Genomic DNA, 25,797 nt, shown 5'->3' with positions numbered 1-25,797 from the left:
CAGGTTTGAGAGCTTCAAATCCATTTTTGTCCATAATACGAGATTAAAAGAAAGTGAGTCTTATTCTTTTCAATCGAAAAAACATTTTTAAAGTCATGAATCCATTTTAATTCGTAACACAAGATTGAAACAAAGTTTTTTTTATTTCAATAAAGATAATTTCATGTTTTTGAAAGTAAACCCTAGTGATGAATTCTCAGCTCTAATATTGATGAAATTATACGCATTCATTACACATTGTAGAAAACGAAAGAATCTGGCAGGAAAAAATATCACTTTATCTCGTGAAGCGAAATATTAATCTTAAGTTGAAGACTGTTCAGGTTAGGAAATCTATCATATTCAGAGCATTCATAAAAGAAATACGATTTAACTATATGTGCACAGTTGTACATCCCTTAACATTCGAGGTACATGGATCATCGAAATAGCAGTTCCTGTAAGATTATGATTAGAGATCAAACACGAGATACAGCTTCAAGATGGGTGACCGTTTGAGAGCATAAAAATTAATTTGCTAATTTAGATGAAAATGGTTTTTTTAATTATAATTTTGTCATGTGTGCATTTTAGAATATGATGTACCATGTAGTTTATAATACTTATTTTAGCATATAAAATTAATTAATTTTATATCTGATTGACAATTGAAATTCATCTGAATCCATAAAAAAACGAATCTATTTGAATCCATAAAAAAGAATTATATTCTATTCCCGTATATGAATAAAAAATGATTCAATTTTACCACGTTCAATTCTTTTCTATACATGAATCAAGAATTTGGATTCAAATAAATTAAAATAAATTAAAAATTTTTAATCTATTTTAATCCTTTTTCAGATACTAGGCCTACAACGCTGGGCGGCATCTCGTCGCGCATTTACATAGCGATGGGCTTATTCGATGATTTTTAATATCTCGTTAACCCAGCAAACGAGAATGGATTGAAATGAATTGAAATGGATTCAGATTTTCAGAAATATTGATTCACGAATGTTAAAATGAATGCTTTTCAATCCTGAATGCACTTTTATTCATTTATAGGAATTGCATGGTTGCATATGCTCTATGCCTTTCAATCTAAAAATAATTATAACTATAATAATCTATATATATAATAATGATTGTTCTGTATTTAAAATTCTAATATTATCCCAATCCAATTCGTGCATCTCATTCACTTGACGTGAAACCACTGACATCTCAGAGGTGGATCTTCTTATGTCAATCTTATATTCTTTGATTCGAGTTTTCAATTTCCTTTTTGTTTGGCCGACATAAGAAGACTCACAATCTAGACAATTTATCTTATAAATCACTCCTCTTTACATACACGATCTTTATATACAAGATCGTATACGTAAAGAGGACCATTGTGGAGTGGTTTATAAGATATAGAACAATCATTATTTAAAAGAAGAATTTCTGAAATGATATACATAAAAAGCCAAATAAGTAGTATTAATAAGCAAAGTAACACTGAAGGTTTGCCTGATGTTTTTCTGCCTTTTCTAAAGAAAGATTTCTCTCAAACTTAATAAATAATGCTAGAACAATTTAAACTTTTTACATATATATAAATAGCGGTAATATATACGATATGACAAATAATAATACACAATATCACGACGAATTTTCATCTGCGTGAGGAAAGTGCTTAAGATTCATCATTTTGTCTGTAAAACAGATAACGATTCAATCCTCATAAAATTGACTAGAAGATATTAATGATAGTTTAATTTTTAAATTAGAATCTGGAAATTCTTGTTCTACATAACTTGTAATATGATAATTGGCGCTGCAACAATGTTGTACGATACAACTTCACAAGATGAAAGAACACATTTATACATATTTATATTATACGATGGCTGAATTTAATGTCAGATATATGTATATATAAATTCTGCGTTTTACTAATATTTGTGATTTTACTGAAGATAGCTAGATTGTGGTCGAAACGTCTAAAGATTTTTTATTGATGTAATGAATTATTAAATTTCACAAACAACATCCAGTGCTGTGGTTTCATGCTCCCTTTTTTTTTATATACTAAAAATAATATTAGCTTTTTCTGTGCATTGTGAATACTATTCAATTCAAAATTTTGTGAATAGGAAATGCAGTTTTCAATCTAATTGCATCCAATGAAATCTAATTGAATCCAATTGAATCCAATTAAATTCAAAAAAAAGTATTCGCTATTTTTTTTTTAAATGCGCATTCGGATAGAAAAAAATTTCAATCCATTTTAATCCATTCTCGTTTGCTGGGTATTAAAATTGCAAAATAGTACATGACTTTTCGACTCAGTCTATCTTCAGTCCGCCTTTACCTGCACACGAGTGCTGTGTCAATAATTACGAGACACTCTGTTTTATAGGTATTCTGACATACACTACAAATCTACACAGTACTGAAAATCTAAAGTATATGTATAAGTTGTGAGCTATAGATTTTTAGGCGATGCATAATATTTAAACACATTCATAAGTGCCTGTACTTATATTGATAGGTATCACATTGATAGCACAAGATCATAAAATTAACTACTAACTTAATCAAAACATTCGCGCTTTCTTTAAAAAAAAAGGACAATTTTTATTTTTATTTTTTTCTATTTTTAGGTATTTTCTCTCATTTTTTCTCTTTTCTCTTTTATTCCTTATAAAAATTCCAACAGGAAAACTTTTCAAAAAAGGAAGTTTTCCCTCAAAGTGGAAACACTGCTTATATCACTGCCATACACTAGTGTTTAAAATTAAAAAAATCAAAATTTTAAATATTAATACCTATTGGATAAAACACAATTAGATATACGACATAAACAATTTATTGTTTATGTAGATTTCAAAAAAGTTAAAAGCAAGGAATAGAAAAGTTACTTTTCTTCCATTACTTTTACAATAACAATTTGATAATAATTTTACAATTTTTTATGACTGTAACAATAACTAACTTAGCTGAGGTTAGGAAAATTACCTTAAAAAATAAATTGTTATCATTATGCGTTATTTATTGGAAAAAAAAGATAAGTAATCAGTAATGCCGTAAAATTACTCATTACAAGTTATACTAAAAAGTAACAAGTTATAAATTGCGAGTTTTGTTTTCAGTAACGAATGACTTTTTTTAATTTGTTATAAGTAACTATTGACTATTCCAACACTGGTGTTACATTCATAAAAAATTCGCAACATCATTATCAAATTGTTGTTATTACAACAAGGTAATTAAATAACTAAATAACGACAGTTACAGTAATTATTTACTTCTATTCCCTGCTTAAAAGCGGTGCAAACTTAATTGTGTGTAACATTCCCTTGAAAGTTACTAATTAATAGTAAGTATAAAGTATTGCTTGTTAGATTAGCTTGTTTACCTGCAGACATAAAAAATGGTATTCTGAATTTCCCTGAGACAACCACAGATCGTAACAACTGCATTGTAGGTCCATCAAATGGTAGAGCACCGCAAACTAATACATATAAGACAACGCCAAGACTCTGAAATAGTATGTATTGCATTTTATATATATTGCAGTTATAATAATGCAAGTATAAGATACATTAATAATGTTCTCTTTTATTATAATATAAAAAGATGTAAAGACACGCCAACTTCTAGGCTCCCGACTCATCTCTTCAAAGGAGATATTGTATTTCATGATAACATATTAATAAGAGATTTTATATTGAAACTCTCACTTTGTCAAAACATACACTTATGTTACTTTAAATACAGAGTGAACATTAGTTCAACTATAAAAAACAGATCTTTTGACATAATCAATGTTTTACGCCAATACAAGAGTAAATAATACAAGAGCAATAAGATTATCCATTTAAGTGTTTGATTTAAAAACTTTGTAATTTACTATGTTGTGGTTCTATTGATTATGAAAGACTATAAAGTTAAGGCTATCTATAAACTCATGAAAACATACCTATCGGGAGCCTAAAGCTGATCATGTCTACTATGATAGAAATAAATAGATGGAATCGTTAAAAGCATTTATGAAATCATCAAAACAAAACATAAAAATGACTAAAATGTGCTAAAATAAATTTTAGTATAAATAATATGTTTAATACCAAAATATTAAAAATTCTGAAGATAATTATTAAAAAAGATGGAAAAAATATAATGATAAAAAGTAATGCAAAACATGTAATATTTTTATTAATTTATAATATATCTTCACAAATTTATTAATAAATGTGAAATATGCTGCAATACCATAGATTCTATAGAAAATTTTTAAAAATGGAAGAAAAGAAATATGAAAAATAATGCAATACATATAATATTTTTATTAATTTATTAACAGAAGAATTTATTAATCACTGAATTATGATAAAATGCTAATGAATTTTAAAAATAATTATTAAAAACATTAGAAAAGAAATAAAAAGTAATATAAAATGTATATATATATATATATATACATATATATATATATAATACTTTTACTAATTTATTTAATTATTAACAAATTGAACACTGAATATCCTGTAATACTAAGGATTCTAAAAATAATTATTAAAAATAATTAGAAAAGAAATATGAAATGTAATGCAAAATACATATAACATTTCTACAGATTTATTAACAAAAATTTAATTCTGAATTATGCTACGGTACAGCGGAGCTATTCCGTCATTTTCAACCTTAAAGTAATATGAAATTTATGACAACAAACAATATCTTTTTGCAGTAACGTGCTTGTACAATCTACAATCCTTATCAATCATGATTGCTTCTTGAGAGCACAATTATGACCTATAAATTGAGTATATGTTATTCAGAAACATAAACATTATTGTGAGAAATGGATAAAATAGCTTCGCTCTACCTTAAAATACTTACTACAAATTTTAAAGATAATTATTATAAAAACACTAAAAAGAAATAAAATGTATTATAAATATTCGAGTTTAACAGGTCAATTGTAATTATGAATATTAAATTTTATATTTACAATTTTTAAAATTTCCTAAAGTGCATAAGATCATCTTTTTCTTTCCTAGATAATACATTGTATATAGAAATTTTGGAGAATTCATTTTGCCGCTCAGTTACGAGCAATATGCAGCACCGTCGTCAAATAGATCAGACATCTCGAAGATTTTTCGCAAATAAAAATCATACAAGATAAAATAAAAGGCACAGTATTATGAGATTCTTCATCCATATTCTAATGAAATAATTCTTTCTAAAAGTGAGTTTCCAAAATTAAATTTCAAGGTAAAAGTAAATAATTTTCCAAACAGAAAAATAAATTATAACGTCAAAATTACGTTTACGAAAATGAATCATGAATAATTAAAAAATGACTACATCAATATCGCATGCATATATACGCATAAATTTTTGTATAACAATTTTGTAGCAACGAATGTTTAAATCTAATTTTAAGAACTTGACGTTGTTCGTTCATGTAACTAATAGTCCATGAACTATAATTTGTCACAATACAAAATATGAAACAGGCCAATGAAAATATAACGCAGATCGCAACGCACAATAAATTTAACAAATTATGAAATCGATACATGAATATGATATGGACTTCCGAAAACGTCCAACGCCCGATTATCATGAAATTTGATAGAAATACTCCAAATGACATTAAATGAATGCCCTTAAATGGATTTTCACCGACAAAAAGGTTTAATGTCAAAAATGTTTAAGTAAAGTCATACACCACCTAAATACATTACCGTTACATCGCTCGCTATAATAGGGCGTGTAATAGGACCTGAAGCAGGGGGAAAGAAGGGTGAGAGTCAGGAGTGAGAATCGTACGCCCCTTTGCAGGGGAGAGGGGAGAGTCGAAGGTGAGAGTCGTGCGCCTCTTTGCAAGAAGGAGGGAGGGGGAATGAGAGTTGAAGATGAGAGTCGTGCGCCCCTGAGCAGGGGGGAGAGGGAAGGGGAGTCGATGGTGAGAGTCGAAGGGGAGATGGAAGTTGCTTCACGCCCTATTACAGCGAGCGATGTAATGATAATATATTTAGGTGGTGTATGACTTAATGATAATCGGGCGTTGGACGTTTTCGGAAGTTCACCCTGATACATTTTAAATTCTAAATACAAAATTTCGAAAAAACAAAATTTTGTATTTAGACTATTTGAAACTGTAATCTTCTTACGGACTCTCCAAATTCAAACAAAATGTGAATCACAAAGAGCGAGTGAGAGCGGTACGCAAAATAATAAAATACAGATGCATTACTTCTTTATTCCATCAGTTATATAATCAGTGTTTCAATTCACTTTGGAGTCCTCAGCAAATACAGACTTAACAATCATCCTTTGTCTAATGATGTCTAATGATGTCTAATGAGTTTGTATTCAAAATTGTAAAAATGTATCAATTTTATAATTTATTAAATTTATTACGCACCTGCGTTGTTCTCTCATTGAACTGTCTCGTATTTTGTTAATTTTGAGTCTATTAATACTTTTATACTGTTCGTAAATACAATAAATTGCAGAGTTTTTATATCAAGCAAATGAGGAACTGACTTCCAAAATGCACTTTGTCGAAAATTTCATTTTTTTAATGTTAAAAGACTTTTTTTTATGCTACTCTACGATGTTCTGAAAGCATTTTTTCACAATCAATTTATGTACTGAAGAAAGTCTAGACATTCGAAGTGCATTATGTCCTTTAACTAGAGATAAACAAAATGCATTTGTTTAATATTATGAAAAATAATTTGGTAATTTTGTTTAACATTTTGCATTTTAATTGGCAAATTGTTATTTTCTGTAAGGCGCGTAATTTCCCTGTAGCTTTTTTCTCATTTTCTGAAAATTATAAATTTCGGATAAAATGCATTTTGAAAATCTGCTCAAATATTATCACGACGTTGATATGCTCTACACTATTAGAAATATTCTTAAATCTTATTAACTTTTAAGTTACACAATTTGAATTTAATTTCATGACATTACATTAAATTTAATGTATTTATAATTAAAAAGTATATATTTGTGTACATAAAATTTAATGTATTTTTCATGTACACGTTCATTTAAATAACTACTGTAACTTAATTTTTAGTTAAATCATTCATTAATTTTAATTTTGTTCATAATCACGAGCTTCATTTACATGTAAAGGAAACTCATGGTTACATTTTTAACAGTGACGCCATTGGATTGAAAAATGGTAAAGATCTTTTTCAATTTCAAAATTTTTTTCCATTCTCGATATAAACTCCAACTCATAGATGTGTAAGACCAATGTGTATATTTTAGTTCTAGAAAAGAATTTTTTAATCTATAAAGAAAGAAAAAATTGTTGCAAAAATTATTGCGTTTAATCGGTAAAACAGACGATTAAGAAAATCCTAAAGTCGGCTATTTTACCGATTAAGTAGAACTTGCACACATACGATTTATGTGTCATTGACATATTCGGTTCGCGCTACCAGCAAAAATGGACGTGTCATGACAGTGCACGAACTACATTGAGTATTGGCCCGATTAAACATAGTCGATTAAACATGATTCAATTGGACACAAGCTACTCATAGCATGAAACTAGAAAGCCCTTAGACTAGGCCGCTATAATTGGTGTCCAATCGAGATATGATCAATCGGGATCTTCCCATTGATTTCACGCCCGTGCAGTATTATCGTATGCGAGAGATAGAAAATCAAGAAAATCAAGTAATTGCGCATCTCGTAATCGGCAGTATGTGAGATAACCCAATCACCGGTGATATAGAAGCAAGAAGGTGTAAACCTCTCTTTACTTCTTCTAATGATCGTCTTCCCCTCTTTCGTCCCATTAATTCAATTTTATACTTTCAAGTCGTTCCCGGAAATCAATGTTAGAATCACGCATAGAATGCCGCCTGAAACATTTATTTTTTCTGCGGAGACTTGGGCCATCCTTCAAGTTCTGCACATCGTCTCTGAGGACGACTACTTCGATATCACTATTTTTGCAGACTCAAGAAGCGTTTTAGAAACAATTATTCATGCTAACTTCAATCAGCAGCTACCTGACCAAACTAACTGAAATACCAACTGTTGTATCTTGCAACAAGCTAGGAAACAGTTTCGCCTGAAAAGTTAGGACCCACGAGGAGCGCTGATGAGTAGACTACAAAAAGATACTTACTCTCGTAATTCCAACACTTTAGTTTGAAAATGATCTTAAAGCTTCCACGAGTACTTTCTATATAAAGATTATGCGTTTCGTGGATTTTCTCTGTGTCCAAATCCATTCTTGAAATGCCAACATTTCATGAACCTTGCAGTCTACTTCATCAGGGCTAGGAGCAGCTTGATAATGAGCTGTTGCTCCGGGCCATTCCTTTTTATATTAGTCGCTTGTTAGAGTGGTGAGGGAGGGGGGAGAAAATAATTGTGGCGGGAGAGAGGAAAGGTGGAGGAAATTGGTCGGTCTTGAATAATCGGGAGAATGGTCTTCCATATTTTATTTATGTTGCAGCCATCTCTATTTAGATTGTTAGGATGTTTTTGTATCTCTATGACTTCTCTATACTTTCTTGGAAAGTATAATGTAATGTTGGCTATCGTGGTCGTTTTGTCAAACAGTATTTGATGTTCTGTTTTAATGATGTATTCTGATAATGCCGATTACGTGACGTGTTTTAACCTAACATCACGTTGGTGTTCTTTTATCCATAGATTGACTATTCTCCCGGTTTCTCCAATGTATACTTGCCAGCAAAAACAAGATATTTTGTATACTCCTGCGGAGCTGAGTTTAGGTCTTTGATTTTTAGGATTTTTTAAGATTTGTCCCATCTTTTTAGATGGTTTGAAGATAGTTCGGATATTATGTTTGTTTCATATCCTGCCAATTCGATCTGTTATTCCTTTGATATATGGGAAATGGATAGGATCCTTCGTCTGATTATGTGTTAGAGACCGTTGTCTTGTTTGCATGTTTATTGATTATTTTGATTATGTTTTTTTCGTCGTGTCCGTTTTTCGTGCAAGTTTTAGGTAATTCTGTCTGTAAATGTTCTTTGTCAGAGATGGTGAAAGCTCTATGTACAAGTTGATTGCTGACTGTTTTTGTACTGAGTGGTGATGCAACTCGATATGTAGGTATCTATCTGTGTATGTTGATTTTCTGTACACTTGATGGCTTAAGGTACCGTCAGCTTTTTTAGAACTTTATTTTGAATTTATGTTTCCTTTTACAATTTAGATTACCCATTGTTATGAATATGTTTCTCAATGATTCTTCATAGATACGTTCATATGCTTATTTAAAGACACGTTAGTTCCCTCCTTCCCTCGCTAACTCCCTCCCTTTCCCCCTCTCTCGTTTTCTCCATCTCCCTCTCCCCCCCCCCCGTCTCTCTCTTTTAGAATATTCGTCAATTGCCGTTTTGTAATGTTCCTTCAAAAGTGCAACAATAAAAGAGCACTAGACGTGACAAAAAAAAAGAACGATACGACCTGCATTCCTCCGTTCTCTTGAGCAACCTGGAGTTTCTTCATCAATAATAGCTCCTTTGTGATCTTCTTCTTAACGTCGATGAGACAAAAAAATTACAAAAATTAACAGTACAGTCTTCGATATTCTGAAATTTTCAAAAAATCAATTTAGAGAAATGCTTTAAACTTTAAAAATTAAATAGCGCACACTTATAAGTGCACTCGCCCTCTGAACCTGCGGAAAATTCGAAAGACATTCGTATTATGAACCGAAGACAAACTATCAGAATATCGAGGCTTATTGAGAGAATCGAAAAGAAACATTATCAATAAGATGAGTATCTCAAATTTTTAAAGCTGCCGATCTGGGAAATATCGGTAGCAAGTAGTTCGCGCATTACATTAGAGCAGAGATTTAGCCGCTCCGTCGCGTTTTCCGTCGTTTTGCGATCTACATACCAGTCTCTCGAATACCAGTAAGTATTTATCGTAAATTCAGTTGCGATAGGGCGCTCGCCACAACTAAGTCATACCGTGTCATGTAATTGTTTATCCGAGTTCATTGTCAAATTGTTAAGTTGAAAAGATGTTCAGGTAATCGAAACAAAATTCTTATTGTGTTGATACTTGTCCACGTTATATTGCATCCGAATCTTAACGCAAGCACTTTCTAATTACGACCTGCTAGTATTAAGCTAATTTTCTTATATCAACTTGCGACAATAATGTAACGACATTGTGAACTCACATTTTCTGATAGCATTCCAATTCTTCCGATTAATGCACAGAGTGTTCAACGTTTATAACTTTGCTGTGCACGAGTCATAAGTTTATACCACACTGCATGTAACAAGAGGTTTGTTCGCGTCGCATACTCCAACATGCTTCAATATGTTCCTACTTACTCTAACAAGCGCGTTTGAATGAGAAGAAGCTACGGTTGAGAGAAATAAGAACATTTCACTAAATATATCAATTGTTACTTCTTTTACTTCTTAATTCATGTGATTTTTTTCACTCTTTCATCCTTTGATCTTTTTCAGCTAATGACTCTTCTTCTGCCCATTTCGTAGCTGAGCTGACGATTCCGTCTGATTAAAAGAAAATAAAATAAGCCTGTAAAAACTTTCGCGAATTTGCAATATTGGAAACGTGACAAAGTTATGCTGTGTTCGCGAGTATTATAGTAGTTAATAAAAGATGCAAATAGAGTTATGAAAAAAAAGAATTTACCAGCAAAATGCTGTAGGACTGTTTTTTGTTTTTGCCGTTGCCGAGCAGGAATTCTCCCGAAATCTCAGTCAAAACTATCCTTCGGGATGGTCGCCTTTCAACAACTTGACTTATTATTAAATGTAATAATAACTTTCTTAAAATGCAGTTACAATTGAGAAATTATATACAATATTGACATGAGTGAAATATGAGTACACCGCAAAAGGCGAAGCCTTTACACAGCAATAATGCTTATAAACCTGAACTCAAAAGTTAAATATGAGACAGAACATGAATTTTAGTTAAGGTTATCAGGTATGGCGATTTTCCGTCAAAATGGTGCCTTGAGATCATAGTTTGACACACAAAAATCAATTTTTGGCGCTTGGCAATCCTGATCTTAATATACATAGAAACATAGTATAAAATAATACAATTGTGAATACAATGCAATAAAAACTATATAAAAGAATGAATGATGTAATGTAAAAAAAAATGAAATGAGGAACAACAGATTTAAAAGAGGGCAGAGATGAGAAAGAATGGATATCAGGAGGTAAGGAATTAAAATACTTAATTGCGATATAGGAAAACGAGATTTGAAATTGATTGGTAGTACGATGCAATGGATATAAGAATACAAGCTGAGAACGTAATGTATGTGAATGTGTATTACGTTCACGTATGTAAAAGTAATTACATCAGAATGAAACTCAGAGTTAAGCAGCACTCTTAAATATAGGATGAAATATTGAAAGCCAATGCATTTCATACAAGGTGACATAAGTGAATAATAAATCTTTGGGAATATTTATAGTCAACTTGATATAATGAAATTATGTGATCATATTTTTCTTACACATGTAAAACGAAGACATGTATTTTAGATACGTTAAATACAATTTAATAATTGTTTATTTAGATTATAGACAAACAATATAAGGATAGTCAAATAATGAGACTAAGAAGTTGCGGGACAAAAAGTTTTTGAGACAATATCTTGCACCAATAAGACTTATTAATATTATTGTTATTGTTATTATTGTTATTATTATTAATTGTAAATACACAAATTCGTATAAAAATTCTCTCCTTGACCTAGTGATCATTCTCATGCTATTTGACTGCGTATGCGTGTTTGAAAGTGCAATGGCATCCTGATCCTACGAGTTAGGTGGACTTCACGAGCAGCCAACTTTCTCGGTCCAGATATCTGGTAATCGCGTTAGATTAGCAAAAGGACTTCACATATCACTCATTGACGGGTACTCTATCAATTTATCACAAAACCATCTAACTTTTTGGCATTATGTGACAGTCTTATCAATTTAATAGAGAAACTATTTAATAGAGAAAATTTAGAGATCAAACAAATCCTGAAGACCCACAATGCCAAAAGAACTTTGATATTTTTTTGTTATCGATTACAGCTTTCAGAAAAGCGAAGAGATTCCTATTCGCTTTCTCTTGGACAGAAGACAGAAAAAGCAATCTGTGATTCACAGTGATCAAGAAAGGATGATGGTAAAGATGTAATGATGGTAAAGAAGTTCTCTAAACAAAAGTCCATCAAAAATAAAACACATGTCATAAGTGAAGTCACCTAGAGATGGAGAATTACTAAAAATATTCGAAATTAAATGTGATTAGATTGGCCGAACTTTAGAATTTGTATATGTAGGCACAATAAAAAAAGTATCCATGTAGAGGCTCAGAATGCCTATATACGTAGACTGCTAGAAAAGTTTCTGCAAATAATATTTAAAAAAACATGTAAAATTCGGTAAATGGCTTTATTGTTTTTCGAAATATTCACCTTTAAGATCGATACATTTTTGCATACGCTTGAACCAATTTTCGAAGCATTTTTTCCACTCTGAGGCTGTAACCTCAGAAATCAGTGTACGAAATGTTTCAACAGCTGCTTCAGGCGACTCAAATCGCTCACCATGCATCTTCTTTTTAATGTTTGGAAACAAAAAGAAGTCATTAGGTGATAAATCAGGTGAATACGGACAATGAGTCATCAATTCGACATTTTTACTGTATAAAAAACGGTTTGACGTGCTGTGTGACAGCTGGCGTTGTCATGGTGAAGGATGATGCGACGATTTCGGTTTGTTCTACGCAATTCATTTATGACTTCTGGCAAACAAATTGTTATATACCAATCAGTATTTACAATCCTCCGATCCTCTAAAGCCACGGTTGCCACAACCGTATAACTGAAGAAACAAGCAATCATTTGTTTGGCAGCACTGCGTGAACGAACAATTTTTGTTGGTTTCAATTCATTTTGAAATACTCAAACAGTGGATTGTTGTTTACTTTCGGGCTCATACGAATAGATCCATGTTTCGTCCCCAATAACGATGTTGTAGACCAAATTTGACCGACCTCGGTTGAATTTCTTGAGCATTTCTTTGTCCCATTTAATATGAGCCTGTTTTTGAGCTTCGGTCAAATTGTGTGGGATCCAACGACTGCAAAGTTTCCGTTTACGCTCAAGTGATCATGCAAAGTCGTATATATTGCTTTCATGTCAATGCCTGAATCTCGCGGTATGTCATATGCCATAAAAAATAAAATACATTCTTTACAGAAGAAATTATATAAAATAAAAGAACAATTGTAGAGACAGAAAGATAATATTAAAAAAAAGTGTTCTCTCTCTCTCTCCCTCTCTCTCCCTCTCCCTCTCTCTCTCTCTCCCTCCCTCTCCCTCTCCCTCTCTCTCTCTCTTTCTCTTTCTCTCTCTCTCTCTTTCTCTCTCTCTCTATAGAAGAATATTATAGTATAACCGATCAGTTGCCATCAGCCATTGCAACATTTGTTAAGACACAAGTACAGTTTAATCATAAGTTTCCAAAGAATAGGAAATACTCAGATGAATTAAAAAAATTTTGTTTAAATTTATATTTTAGTGGATACAAAACCTATAATCTTTTGAGATAACAATTTCCTGTGCCAAATCCAAGAACCATTCAACGTATGATTGAAAATTTCTATATTCGTCCGGGATTAAATGATTTTATTTTAAAATTTTTAAAAACAAAACTAATCAATTCAAATTCTCTAGATAAATTGTATATTATGCATGGATGAAACCTCGTTAAAACCGAATTTACAATACGATGTAAGTCGAGATAAGGTTATAGGTTTTGAAGATTTGGGGGAGGAAAAATTAAGATCTCCTGCATGTAATGTTGCTGTATTAATGTTGAAAGGACTGTGTAATAATTGGAAATTGCCTCTGTCATATTTTTTTCTTAAGTCTACTTTTCCTGCTAACAAACTAAAACTTATCATAATTAAAACTATAGAAAAATTACATGAAGTTCAATTTAAAATAATTACATTTATAACTATGGGTGGAAATTTTATGCAACAGCAAAAGCTTGGAGATTACCGTCGATTCTGCATTCTTTAGTTCAGGAACAACAGACTGCGCATCTTATTGATCCACCGCATGCTATAAAAGCTGTCCGAAATAATTTTTACAAGAATAACATTAATTGTAATGGTGCATTTATCTTGTGGATGTTTGTCGAACAATTTTATAAAAATTACGAAATTAGATTAGCACCTAAACTTACAGATTGTCATGTCGCTCCTAATAATTTTAAGATGAAAGTTCGCTATGCAACACAAGTTTTAAGTGCCTCACAGTAGCTGCAAGTCTAAATACTATCTTGTTTTATTTCAGATAATGCTCTTGTTACTATCTAGTAGAACTTTATTCGAAAAATGAATGATTTATTCGATATAATTCATCAACACTTATTCATGCTGTAAAATATAAACAAGCTTTCACTGATGAGGATTATCAAATTGAATTTCTTTTGGAAATAAAAGAATATCTCAATCATTTAACTGTATTTACAAGAAAAGAAGTAGATATTTCTAATAAAATTAATAAAGTATTTAAATATTGGTGCCAAAATATAAATTCTCTTCTAAAGATGTAGGATTACTTGCGCATTACTGCTCCTGAAATTAAATATTTATTTATGCGTCGTTTCAACCAAGATTCTGCAGAGAATTTTTTTGGTAAAATCAGATATATGTATCAGAATAGTAATGCGTTTAATCCCACGCCGATTCAGTGTCATTATTCTTTTAAGAAAATTTTCTCTATAAATTTCTGTGCACCTAAAACGGGAAATTACGAGAGAGACAACGATGAAATGTTATCAGTAAGTAAATTTTGCTGCGCACAACAAAACTTATACTGAAGACGACGTAAACGAAGATGAATCTACTAATTTAAATGATGATTTTCGTGAAATGGATATCAACGAACAAGACGCATTTCATTTTACATTTGTAGTTACGTCATCCGAAAATGTTTAAAGAAACACTCATGCGCCATATGTATAAATTATGCCAAAGACTATACAGACTTAAACGATACTATAATTTTTTTAGAGCATATAATTCCACAGACGAAAATTTATTTGGTAGCTGTATATCGAATGATAATTGTATTACATACATAAAGAATTTAGAAGACTTATTTTTAAAAAATATCGAAGAATACATTTTAGAAATCTATCATTAATAAATTTATTCGACTTTTTGAGCTAATTAACTTCATTCATTCGTGCCAGAACTTTCCACAAAATTACATGGTAAAACTTTACACTAGAGTACGTTTATTTTATACTTTACAATTAGACGTTTTAAATTGCAATCTACTCGCAGAAAATGTATAATTTTATGACTAAAAGCTTTTATTATTCTTGTTTCTTCGTTGCGCTTGATAAAGTTTATGGATAATTCCAATGAAAAAATTGTTCAATGTGCTTGTTTTTTTGTTACCTAACTCTAAGCTTTATAAGTCACTTTATTCAAATATATGTTTCCTTAAAATGTTATATATTGCACGTATCTTCTTCCATATATTTTACAAAAATTATTTAAACTAATATAAATAAATTTATTTGCATAAATATATTAAATTATAAGAATATTAATTTCTTCATTTTTATAGGTGTTAACTTGCAGAAACAAACCATAATCAAAGATGGATGCAAAATATACACTTTTCCAGTTTCTATTTGTTTCTGAGATTGTAAAATTTTAAATCTGATGTAATTATAATATTAATAGATAATAATAATAATTAATATCTATTAATTGTAATGAAGTAGTACTTAAAGTTACATTTACTTTTCATAATAAAAAATAAATTTACAATTATACATTAATTGTTTTAATTTTTGATCATTTTGATATGTGACTGAATATTTCATTCTACTACTAATATTTATTTGATAATTTTTATTGTTTATTAATAATAATACTTTTTTTTTCTATATTTATTTCTCAACATATTTATTTATTTATTATATATTTCAGTGATTACATATATAATATGAACATAATATTAGGTGTTGGAATTAATTCGTAGCGTTTTTTAATGAAAGAATGTTATTTATTTCACATGAGCATTAAAAAATACATTAATGAAAGTACTTCCCATCTCTTGTAAAACGCTACGAATTAATTCCAACACCTAATAATAAAATTAAAAATATTTGAGAAATAAACATTGAATGATATATGTGGATTTATGGTATTAATATTATAAATGTATTAAATAAAGGTTATTATTTTACTTTGTTTCTTATTTTAATTTAATTTTTTAATTTTACAATAAACAATTTTAAGTAGCTGACATTCAAAAATAATCCTATATGTAAAGGGCATACACCACTATGCAAGATTGGAAGCAAAATAACAGTTTATTCAAATCAAAAAAAAAAAATATATATATATATAAAATATTCTTGAGACTTCCAGTGCTTTCTATATAACTGTGTGTTTCGCGGGTTTTCTCCGTGTCTAGATCCATTTTTGGAATGTCAACGTTTCGTGAGCCTTGCAGCCCACTTCATTAAGGCGAGGAACAGCCTGATACTTCAGACAGTATCAGGCTGCTCCTCGCCCTGATGAAGTGGACTGCAAGGCTCATGAAACGTTGACATTCCAAGAATGGATCTAGATACGGAGAAAATCCGCGAAACACACATAGTTATATACATATATATATATATATATATATATATATATATATATATATATACACGCGGGCTGCTGGAAAAGTTTCTGCAAACAATATGAAAAAAAACATGTAAAATTCGGTAAATGACTTTTTTGTTTTTCGAAGTATTCGCCTTTAAGTTCGATACATTTTTGCATACGCTCGAACCAATTTTCGAAGTATTTTTTTCCACTCTGAAGCTGTAACCTCAGAAATCAGTGTACGAAATGTTTCAACAGCTGCTTCAGGCGACTCAAATCGCTCACCACGCATCTTCTTTTTAATGTTTGGGAACAAGAAGAAGTCATTAGGTGATAAATCAGAATACGGATAATGAGTCATCAATTCGACATTTTTATTGGATAAAAAAATCAATGGTTTGACGTGCTGTGTTGTCATGATGAAGGATGATGCGACGATTTCGGTTTTGTTCTACGCAGTTCATTTATGACTTCTGGCAAACAAATTGTTGTATATCAATCAGTATTTACAGTTCTTCGATCCTCTAAAGCCACGGTTGCCACATGTCCGGTATAACTGAAGAAACAAGCAATCATTTGTTTGGCAGCACTGCGTGAACGAACAATTTTTGTTGGTTTCGATTCATTTTGAAATACCCAAACAGTGGATGGTTATTTACTTTCGGACTCGTACGAATAGATCCATGTTTCGTCCCCAGTAACGATGTTGTAGACCAAATTTGACCGACCTCGGTTGAATTTCTTGAGCATTTCTTTACTCCATTTAACACGAGCCTGTTTTTGAGCTTCGGTCAAATTGTGTGGGATCCAACGACTGCAAAGTTTCCGTTTACGCTCATGTGATCATGCAAAGTCGTATGTATTGCTTTCATGTCAATGCCTCGTGGTATGTCATATGCCGGTCTCGCTCAATCATTTCACGCACAGCATCAACATTAGTGGCAACAACAGACGTGGATGGACGATCTTTACGGAATTCGTTACAAAGAAAGGTATGTCCACGCTGGAATTCGGCAAACCAATTATAAACAGTCCTATTGGATGGTACTTCATCCTCAAAAACCAATGAAGTCGATGATCGATGATCGATGCATTGTTCGGAGTTAGATTTGTAATCGTAAAAAATCATTGCCCGAAAATTTTCGCGAAATTTTCATTTTCTCACAAAATAATTTTTTTTATAATACTATGCAAACAAAACTAGTTGGCTTGGGTATAAACTGTCAACTGAATTATAGGTTAAAAACGTCTAATTTTACGGATATGATAGTAACAGAATTTGGCGCCACTGGAAGTATCAGATTGCAGAAACTTTTCCAGCTTACGTAGTAGGGAGGTCAACCACGGTTCGAAATTTCGAATGCCGCCCTAATATTTTTCTTCTATTATCACTTACAAAAGAATTAGTCAGCAACGAAAGCTTGTAAATCATTTAAAAGGTGTTAAAATTTTGAAAGATAATTGATTTAAGATAATTAAAGAGTGTAGAATTCAAAAATGTGTTGAATTCAAGTGTTTTATAATCACTTTTGTGGTCTATTATAATATTTGTTACGAAGTTCGAAAGGACCCGTGTCCAAATCGAACAATAGATAACTTACAGGTCTGATTGTAATACTGGTAATCGGTCGACTAGATCTGATCCCAGGAATTAAATCAGTAAAATATCATGAGTCATCAAATTCAGATTAATTGAGTTTTATTGATTTCAATTGTAATAATATAAATTTTTTCAGCACATTAATATCATTCTAATTTAATCATTCTGATTGATCATAAAATTATTAAAAATTGCTTAATTTAATTTAATTATTTAATTTAATTAATTTAATTCGTAATATTGTTATAGTAGTTTAATAGCATTTATAAGTTCGGAGAGCCAATTCGGCGCGCAGTTCGAATGATACTACAAATATAGTATATATGCAATGTAACATACATAGCATTATACACACACACACACACACACACACACACACACACACACACACACACACATACACACACACACACACATACACATATATATATATATATATATATATATATACAGATAGGGTAACTTTAACATATTTTGTCATCCATCATGAGCAGGTAGAGTGAATCGAACTGAGTCGAAAAGTCCTCTACCATTTTCCAATTTTCGCAATAGTTAACAAGATATTAATTATTAAAAATTGCCAAATATTGGTCTTGAATAATTTTTTACTCAAATACTATCAACTTTATAAAAAAGCTACAAGAGAAAAATCATTTATTTTCTTCTCATAGAACTCTAAAAATTTTTTATCAACTTTTTAGTACTGCATTTTCTTATTTTTATCAACATGAGAAAATATGATATTAAAAAATTCTGAAAAAATTTTCAGAACTTTATGAAAAGAAAATAAATGATTTTTGTCTCTTGCAGCTTTTTTATAAAATTGACAGTATTTGAATAAAAAATTATTCAAGACTAATATTTGGCAATATTTAGTAATTAATATCTTGTTAACTATTGCGAAAATTGCAAAATGGTAGAAGCTTTTCTACTCAGTTTAGTTCATTCTACCTGCTCGGGGCGAGTGAGGTCATATATTCATGCCACCCTGTATATACACAGGGTGGCATGAATATACGGCTCCATTCGTCCCAAGCAAGATCTTGAACAATCGATGCCGCCTGTGTCAGCGTTACCCAAGATGTACCACGTGGAAGTCACAAGGTCGGACTTACACCTCGTCGGGGTGCTTTTTTAAGGTGGTTCTCCTTGCCGTCACCTTTGTTCGTACGCATGTGTTCAGTCTAGATTTTCGAAGTGTCCTCCACGTGCATGTATGCAGGCTGTTATTCTTCGTTGAAAATCATCCGTCACCCGACGAATTTTGACAGGATCTAGAGACTGAATGGCTTCTCGAATTCTGTTCTTCATGTCTTCTGAAGTCGTAGGTCGTTCGCGGTATACGAGGTCTTTTATTCTTCCCCACAAATAAAAATTCAAAATTGTAAGATCCGGTGATCGTGATGGCCAGTTATGTGGACCATATTTACCTATCCATTGGCCGCGAAATATGCGGTTCAGTTGTTGACGAGCAATGACAGACGTGTGGACTGGACATCCATCCTGTTGAAACCACATATTTAGACGTAGTTGAAGTGGAATATCTTCAAGTAAACGTGAGAGTTCGTTTTCGAGTAAATCGACATACAGAAAACGATTTAGATTTTCTTCAAAGAAAAATGGTCCGACGATATGCGTATCAACAATTCCGCACCAAACATTGACTTTCCAGATACGTTGATGATCGATTTCTCGATACCAATGTGGATTCTCTTGCGCCCAATAACGGAGATTATGTGTGTTCACTTCGCTGTCACTTTTGAAGATGCACTCATCAGAAAACAAGATATTTCTATGGAAAGTAGGTAATTGTTGAGTAATCCAATTACAGAATATCAGTCTTTGTCTATGATCGTCCAATGTCATGGCCTGGTGAAGTGACATTCGATATGGATGAAATGAATTTTCTTGCAAAATTCTACTGATAGTGCTTCTACTTATTCCACTATCTCTTTCTCATCTTCTTAAAGAATCGGTAGGATTTACAAGAGCAGAAGCAATTATATCAGGTGCCCGTACTGCACGAAGCAGACTATGAATTTGCATTCCTTTATTATAATCCGGTTGGACGATACCTTTTTGAATTATCCGCCGTTGCAAACGACTGAAAACATTGCGCGAATGCGGTGTATGATCGGGATATTCATTTCGCCACATTCTTTCAGCTTCGCGAAAACTTCCAGCCCTATCCAAAACCGACAACATTAACGCAGCTTCTTCGCTTGAGTAAGACATATCTACCTATAAATGAATAATAATCCCCAAATATTGAAGTATCTAAGTACCTACCTACCTAGGTATAAAACTCTAACCTAAAAAAAAAACCGACAGTTTATAAAACTCTTAAGCGAGCAAAGGGAGAAAAGCAAAACAAACAAGTAAGTTTAGTTCAGTTCAGTTTAGTTGAGTTCAGTTCAGTTCAGTTTAGTTTAGTTTAGTGTAGTTTAATTCAGTTTAGTCGATTTACTCGAAAACGAACTCTTACGTTTACTTGAAGATATTCCACTTCAATTACGTCTAAATATGTGGTTTCAACAGGATGGATGTCCAGCCCACACGTCTGTCATTGCTCGTCAACAACTGAACCGCATATTTCGCGGCCAATGGATAGGTAAATATGGTCCACATAACTGGCCACCACGATCACCGGATCTTACAATTTTGGATTTTTATTTGTGGGGAAGAATAAAAGACCTCGTATACCGCGAACGACCTACGACTTCAGAAGACATGAAGAACAGAATTCGAGAAGCCATTCAGTCTCTAGATCCTGTCAAAATTCGTCGAGTAACGGATGATTTTCAACGAAGAATAACAGCCTGCATACATGCACGTGGAGGACACTTCGAAAATCTAGACTGAACACATGCGTACGAACAAAGGTGACGGCAAGGGGAACCACCTTAAAAAAGCACCCCGACGAGGTGTAAGTCCGATCTTGTGACCTCCACGTGGTACATCTTGGGTAACGCTGACACAGGCGGCATCGACTGTTCAAGATCTTGATAATTAGGAATCTTTAAAAATCGATGTACACGACTACAAATGAATCTAAAGGTAGAATTCAAATTCACCAGCAGATGGATGCATCATAGCTATGTAAATACCTAGTATTGTTTGAACTATTTTTTGTACAAACACATCCATATCTTTTAGAAGGTTGGTACGGGTGCTCTAAAAGTAACTTGACCTCCATATGACTTCTAAGGGTAATTTTGACCCAGGCTTGATAACGTATTCGGATGTAAAATTTTCCGCTATTTTCATTTGTGATGTCATGAATAAGGGTTTACATTTGTAAAACGGTACTTTGACCTTGAGTTATGCCCAAGGTCGACCTCAAGGTCAAATTCAAGGTCACCATCAGATAGATCTCCCGAAATCCTGCAAATTTTGTCTGAACCATTTTTTTGTACAAACACATCCTTACCTTTTAAAAGGGTGGTACGGGTGCTCTGAGACACCCAGTATATATATATATATATATATATATATATATATATATATATATATAAAAGCCAATCAGAGCCAACGTCAGTGATTCGGGTGCATAGATTTCTATTTATTCTCGTGTATTTAATAAAATAAATGTAACAATAGTACAATAATAAACGTTTCGATCTTTTGTTTTGGGTTCTTAATATAAAATATAATAATTCCAAATTAAATATGCATAAAACTTAACTAAAAATGTAACTATAGTCAATCTAATAGACTCTTCAGTGTGATAAGACACAATAATTTTAATCGCACTTCTTTATCCAATTTCCAACTTGCTATATAATGAATAATCGAGTAAGTAACATTGAATATTAAAATTGCACAGAATAAGTGTAGAAACTTACATAAATTAATACGATGTCATATACGTTGATACGACAGGAAAAATCTCATCGAATTGTTTGATTTACTATGTAGTGATTTGTGAGAAAAAACAAAAAATTTTTTTGTATTATTTAAATCAACTGAATTTATTCTTAATTTTACTTAACTTACATGTAAGCATTTCCCGCGACTCAACGTGAAGATCCTGTGATGTTGGCAATCAGAATCGTAATGAGAATCAAAATAATAAGAGTAATGAGAAATAATATAATTGTGTAATTATTGAAATAAAAATAACAATAAGGAAAGGAGAAAAAAACATCATAATTCCGCAAATAAATTCATATATGTATAGTGGGTTTAAAGCGAGGGGGTAACCACTCAAAAAATAGATGTACACCTGGCTTCGGACTTCAAGACTTCATTGGACTTCACCGGAATTCATCGAACTTCATTGGAATTCATCGGATTTCACCGAAATTCATTGAATTTCATGAATTCATCGGATTTCTCTGGATTTCATCGGACTTCACCTGGAATTCATCGAAATTCAGATTTCATCGAAATTCATCGGACTTCTTCAGAATTTATCGGACTTCACCGGAATTCATCGGACTTCATTGGAATTCATGAATTCATCGGACTTCATCGGACTTCATCAGATTTCACTGGACTTCATCGGACTTCTGACAGATTGTACATCGGAATTCAAGAGTGGTTACCCCCCTCGGTTTAAAGATAGAATATCATTTTATAAATTTAAACTCTGTTTCTGTTGTTTTATATGGATCATTTCCAAAATTAGTCTTTTATTTAGAATCCTTTCTTCGGCCAATATTTTAATGTTTCCCAATTAAATTCATGTTGAAAACTAATTCTGTGTTCAAATATTACGGAATATTGCGTCGTGTTCTAGTTTATACGATTTCTATGTTCATTTATGCATATCTTAAAACATCTACCTGTTTGACACATATGATGCTTCGCAATCTCAACAATCAATTCTATATACAACGTCTATTCGAGATAGATTGGAATAAACATCTTTACGACCTTGGATAAACTTTTTAACAATGTTAATATCCTTATATGCCATGCATATTACGGAGTCTTTTGAAAAATTCTTTAACTTTTTTCTGATAAAGTTGAGTAAAGGGAATAAAAGGGAATAAAAGGGAATAAAAGGGATTGTGAAAAATCTGTGATTCACTTTCTCTTCATTATTATCTATTGTCATTAGATATGTGTAGATCCTGATAATTCAATTGTCTAAATTTTTTAAACAACCTTTTTTTGATTGTAGTAATTATGGAGTTTCGATGGATATCCGTTGCTTAAAAAAATTTTAATTATTAAGTCAAAATTTTCTTGGTGGAAAATAGGATGAGACAAAGAAAAAACTCTTATCTATTAAGGAAGTCTCCTACATTAGGAGACCAAAACAAGGTGATCTTTCGTAATTTTTTTTTCAAAAAGACTAATATTTATTAATTTCAAACTTTTTGAACGTTTTAATATAACTATTGTAGAGTACGTAAAAATTTTTATGTGAAAAAAAGTATTATAAATAATAAAAATATAAACATTAATTTAATTTGGCACTTCGCCACGATGTTACGATTTTGTGTACATCCTAGCGGCTATAATTCTTGCCGGAAACAAAAAATCGAAAAATATTTTTAATTTTTATAAAATATCATTTTAAATGAACCTAAAAAATATATATATATATAAATTAAAATTTGTGCGACTTTAAAAAAAAAGTTACGATTTTTATTAGGCAGCCGCTTGTTTATGCAACAAAAATAATTAATATTAATTTTTACTTAATTTTTTAGGTTTATCGAGGTTGACTATTAGCTAACAAACGAGTCTTAAAGGAAGACAAATCGAGCAGGCAAATACTTTTTTCTCAATCTTGTACACAAAATTGATGAAAATGTAAAAAACAGATTTCGAGAAAAATGCGTTTAAAGTTTTCGATTTAATTCTTGAGTACTTACAGTGCTCGGAGGCTAATCTGTTATTCCAGGGACATACAATAATCCTTCAGCTTCCTCATGGAATTCATTTTGAGCAATTTGAGCCGTTCTACGAGCAATTCGGGCCTCTCTGGTGCTACTAACAAAGGAACCGACCCTCACCAATTTTAAGCTTTGGATACGTTGTAGAACATGAAAAAATATTAAACCTATATTTTTTTGTTTGTGCTTATCTCGAGGTTTAGGAATGAAATACCCTCTCGGAAAAAATCGTTTTTTTTTCTTTCGAAGCGAATATTATCGAAACTGTAAGAGATAAAAAAAAATTTCCAGAATGAAAATTGAATGACTTTAAGAGTACTTCAGAATTATATTAGATGTTGGAATTAATTCGTAGCGTTTTACAAGTGATGGGAAGTACTTTCATTAATGTATTTTTTAATGCTCATGTGAAATAAATAACATTCTTTCATTAAAAAACGCTACGAATTAATTCCAACACCTAATAATTAAATTTTTTTTAAATTATTTATTATACCTGCGCACCACGCACCCGTATATATATATATATATATATATATATATATATATTATATATATATACATATATATATATATATATATTATATATATATATGTATATACAAGCGCCGAATTTATACCGAAGATTTGAATTTCGCTCTAAAATTTTAGGGACATATTCTCGAAGAGTTGTAGTATCAATTTATGAAAAAAAAATCGACTTTTTTAACCCTATAATGTAGGAGACCTTCTTAATCCAATGATTGTCCCCACTTTTTTGGCATAGGGGATGTCTAGAAAAATAATTTAAGTAGAGGTAGGTTTATACTAAAAAGGTAGGTTTATGGTACCAATTATGAATGAGCTTTCCTTTTTTAATCAGGCAAGCATCAACAAAATTTAAAGTGACACCATCTATTTCGATTATAAATTTTAATCTGGGGTGATATGAGTTGAACGTGTTCACCAATGTATCAATATGCGACGCATCATATGTTTATGCAATATCATCAACATATCTTACATAAAGAGAAATTGGAAGATTCTGTAATGCTTTTGTTTCTAAATCTTGCATAACAATACCTGATATAATAGATGATAATGGTAAACCTATCGGTCCGAAAGTCTGTTTGTAAAATTTTGTTGTTGAAGCTAAAATATGTTAACTTGAGAACTAATTCTAAAGTTTATTCATTACATAGCAAATTGAAAATTGAATAAAAAAGAACGGCATTGTCATGTTTCATCACACCGAAGAGTCTATTAGATTGACCATTATCACATTTTTAGTTAGATTTTACGCATATTTAATTTGGAATTATTATATTTTATATTGATAAGGATTCAAAAACAAAGGGTCAAAACATTTATTATTGTACTATTGTTGTTTACTTTATTAAACATACGAGAATAAAAAGAAATCTGTGCACCCAACAACTCTGATTGGCTTATATATATATATTTTTTATTGATTTAATTATTATTTGTTCTTTTTAAGACTATACAACTTTTGTGACATAGTATTCTACATGTTTTATATCGCGCGCGCGCGCGCGCGCGCGTGTGTGTGTATGTGTGTGTGTGTGTGTGTGTGTGTGTGTGTGTGTGTGTGTGTGTGTGTGTGTGTGTGGGGCGCGCGCGCATGTATTATTAAGAAGATTTATTTGTAACAAAAATATAAAATTATATTTA

General features: G+C 31.4%; 1 protein-coding gene and 1 long non-coding RNA gene across 7 annotated transcripts in view; both read right to left on the bottom strand.

Annotated features, from left to right (window-relative positions):
- LOC105149228 (serine/threonine-protein kinase SIK3) overlaps positions 1–25,797 on the bottom strand; it is a 230,805-nt gene that overhangs the window by 169,488 nt on the left and 35,520 nt on the right. For all 6 annotated transcript variants that reach the window (XR_015546730.1, XM_087411407.1, XM_087411385.1 and 3 more), the window contains one exon: positions 3,386–3,509. Coding sequence is in view for 5 of the 6 variants with exons in the window: in XM_087411407.1 (XP_087267533.1) it covers positions 3,386–3,509 (124 nt within the window). In the remaining variant the exon portion in view is untranslated. The remainder of the gene's footprint in view (positions 1–3,385; positions 3,510–25,797) is intronic.
- On the bottom strand, positions 17,028–19,076 carry LOC147910765 (uncharacterized). Its single transcript, XR_015546857.1, has 2 exons — positions 17,337–19,076; positions 17,028–17,233 (listed from the first exon to the last, which is right to left on the bottom strand). It is a non-coding gene; the product is annotated as an uncharacterized LOC147910765 (long non-coding RNA).

The sequence above is a fragment of the Acromyrmex echinatior genome, chromosome 1, assembly GCF_024713525.1.
Source record: "Acromyrmex echinatior isolate Ae372 chromosome 1, ASM2471352v2, whole genome shotgun sequence".
Lineage (NCBI taxonomy): Eukaryota > Metazoa > Arthropoda > Insecta > Hymenoptera > Formicidae > Acromyrmex > Acromyrmex echinatior.
The sequence above is the reverse complement of the archived record's forward strand: the minus strand, read 5'-3'. Positions and strand labels throughout refer to the sequence as shown.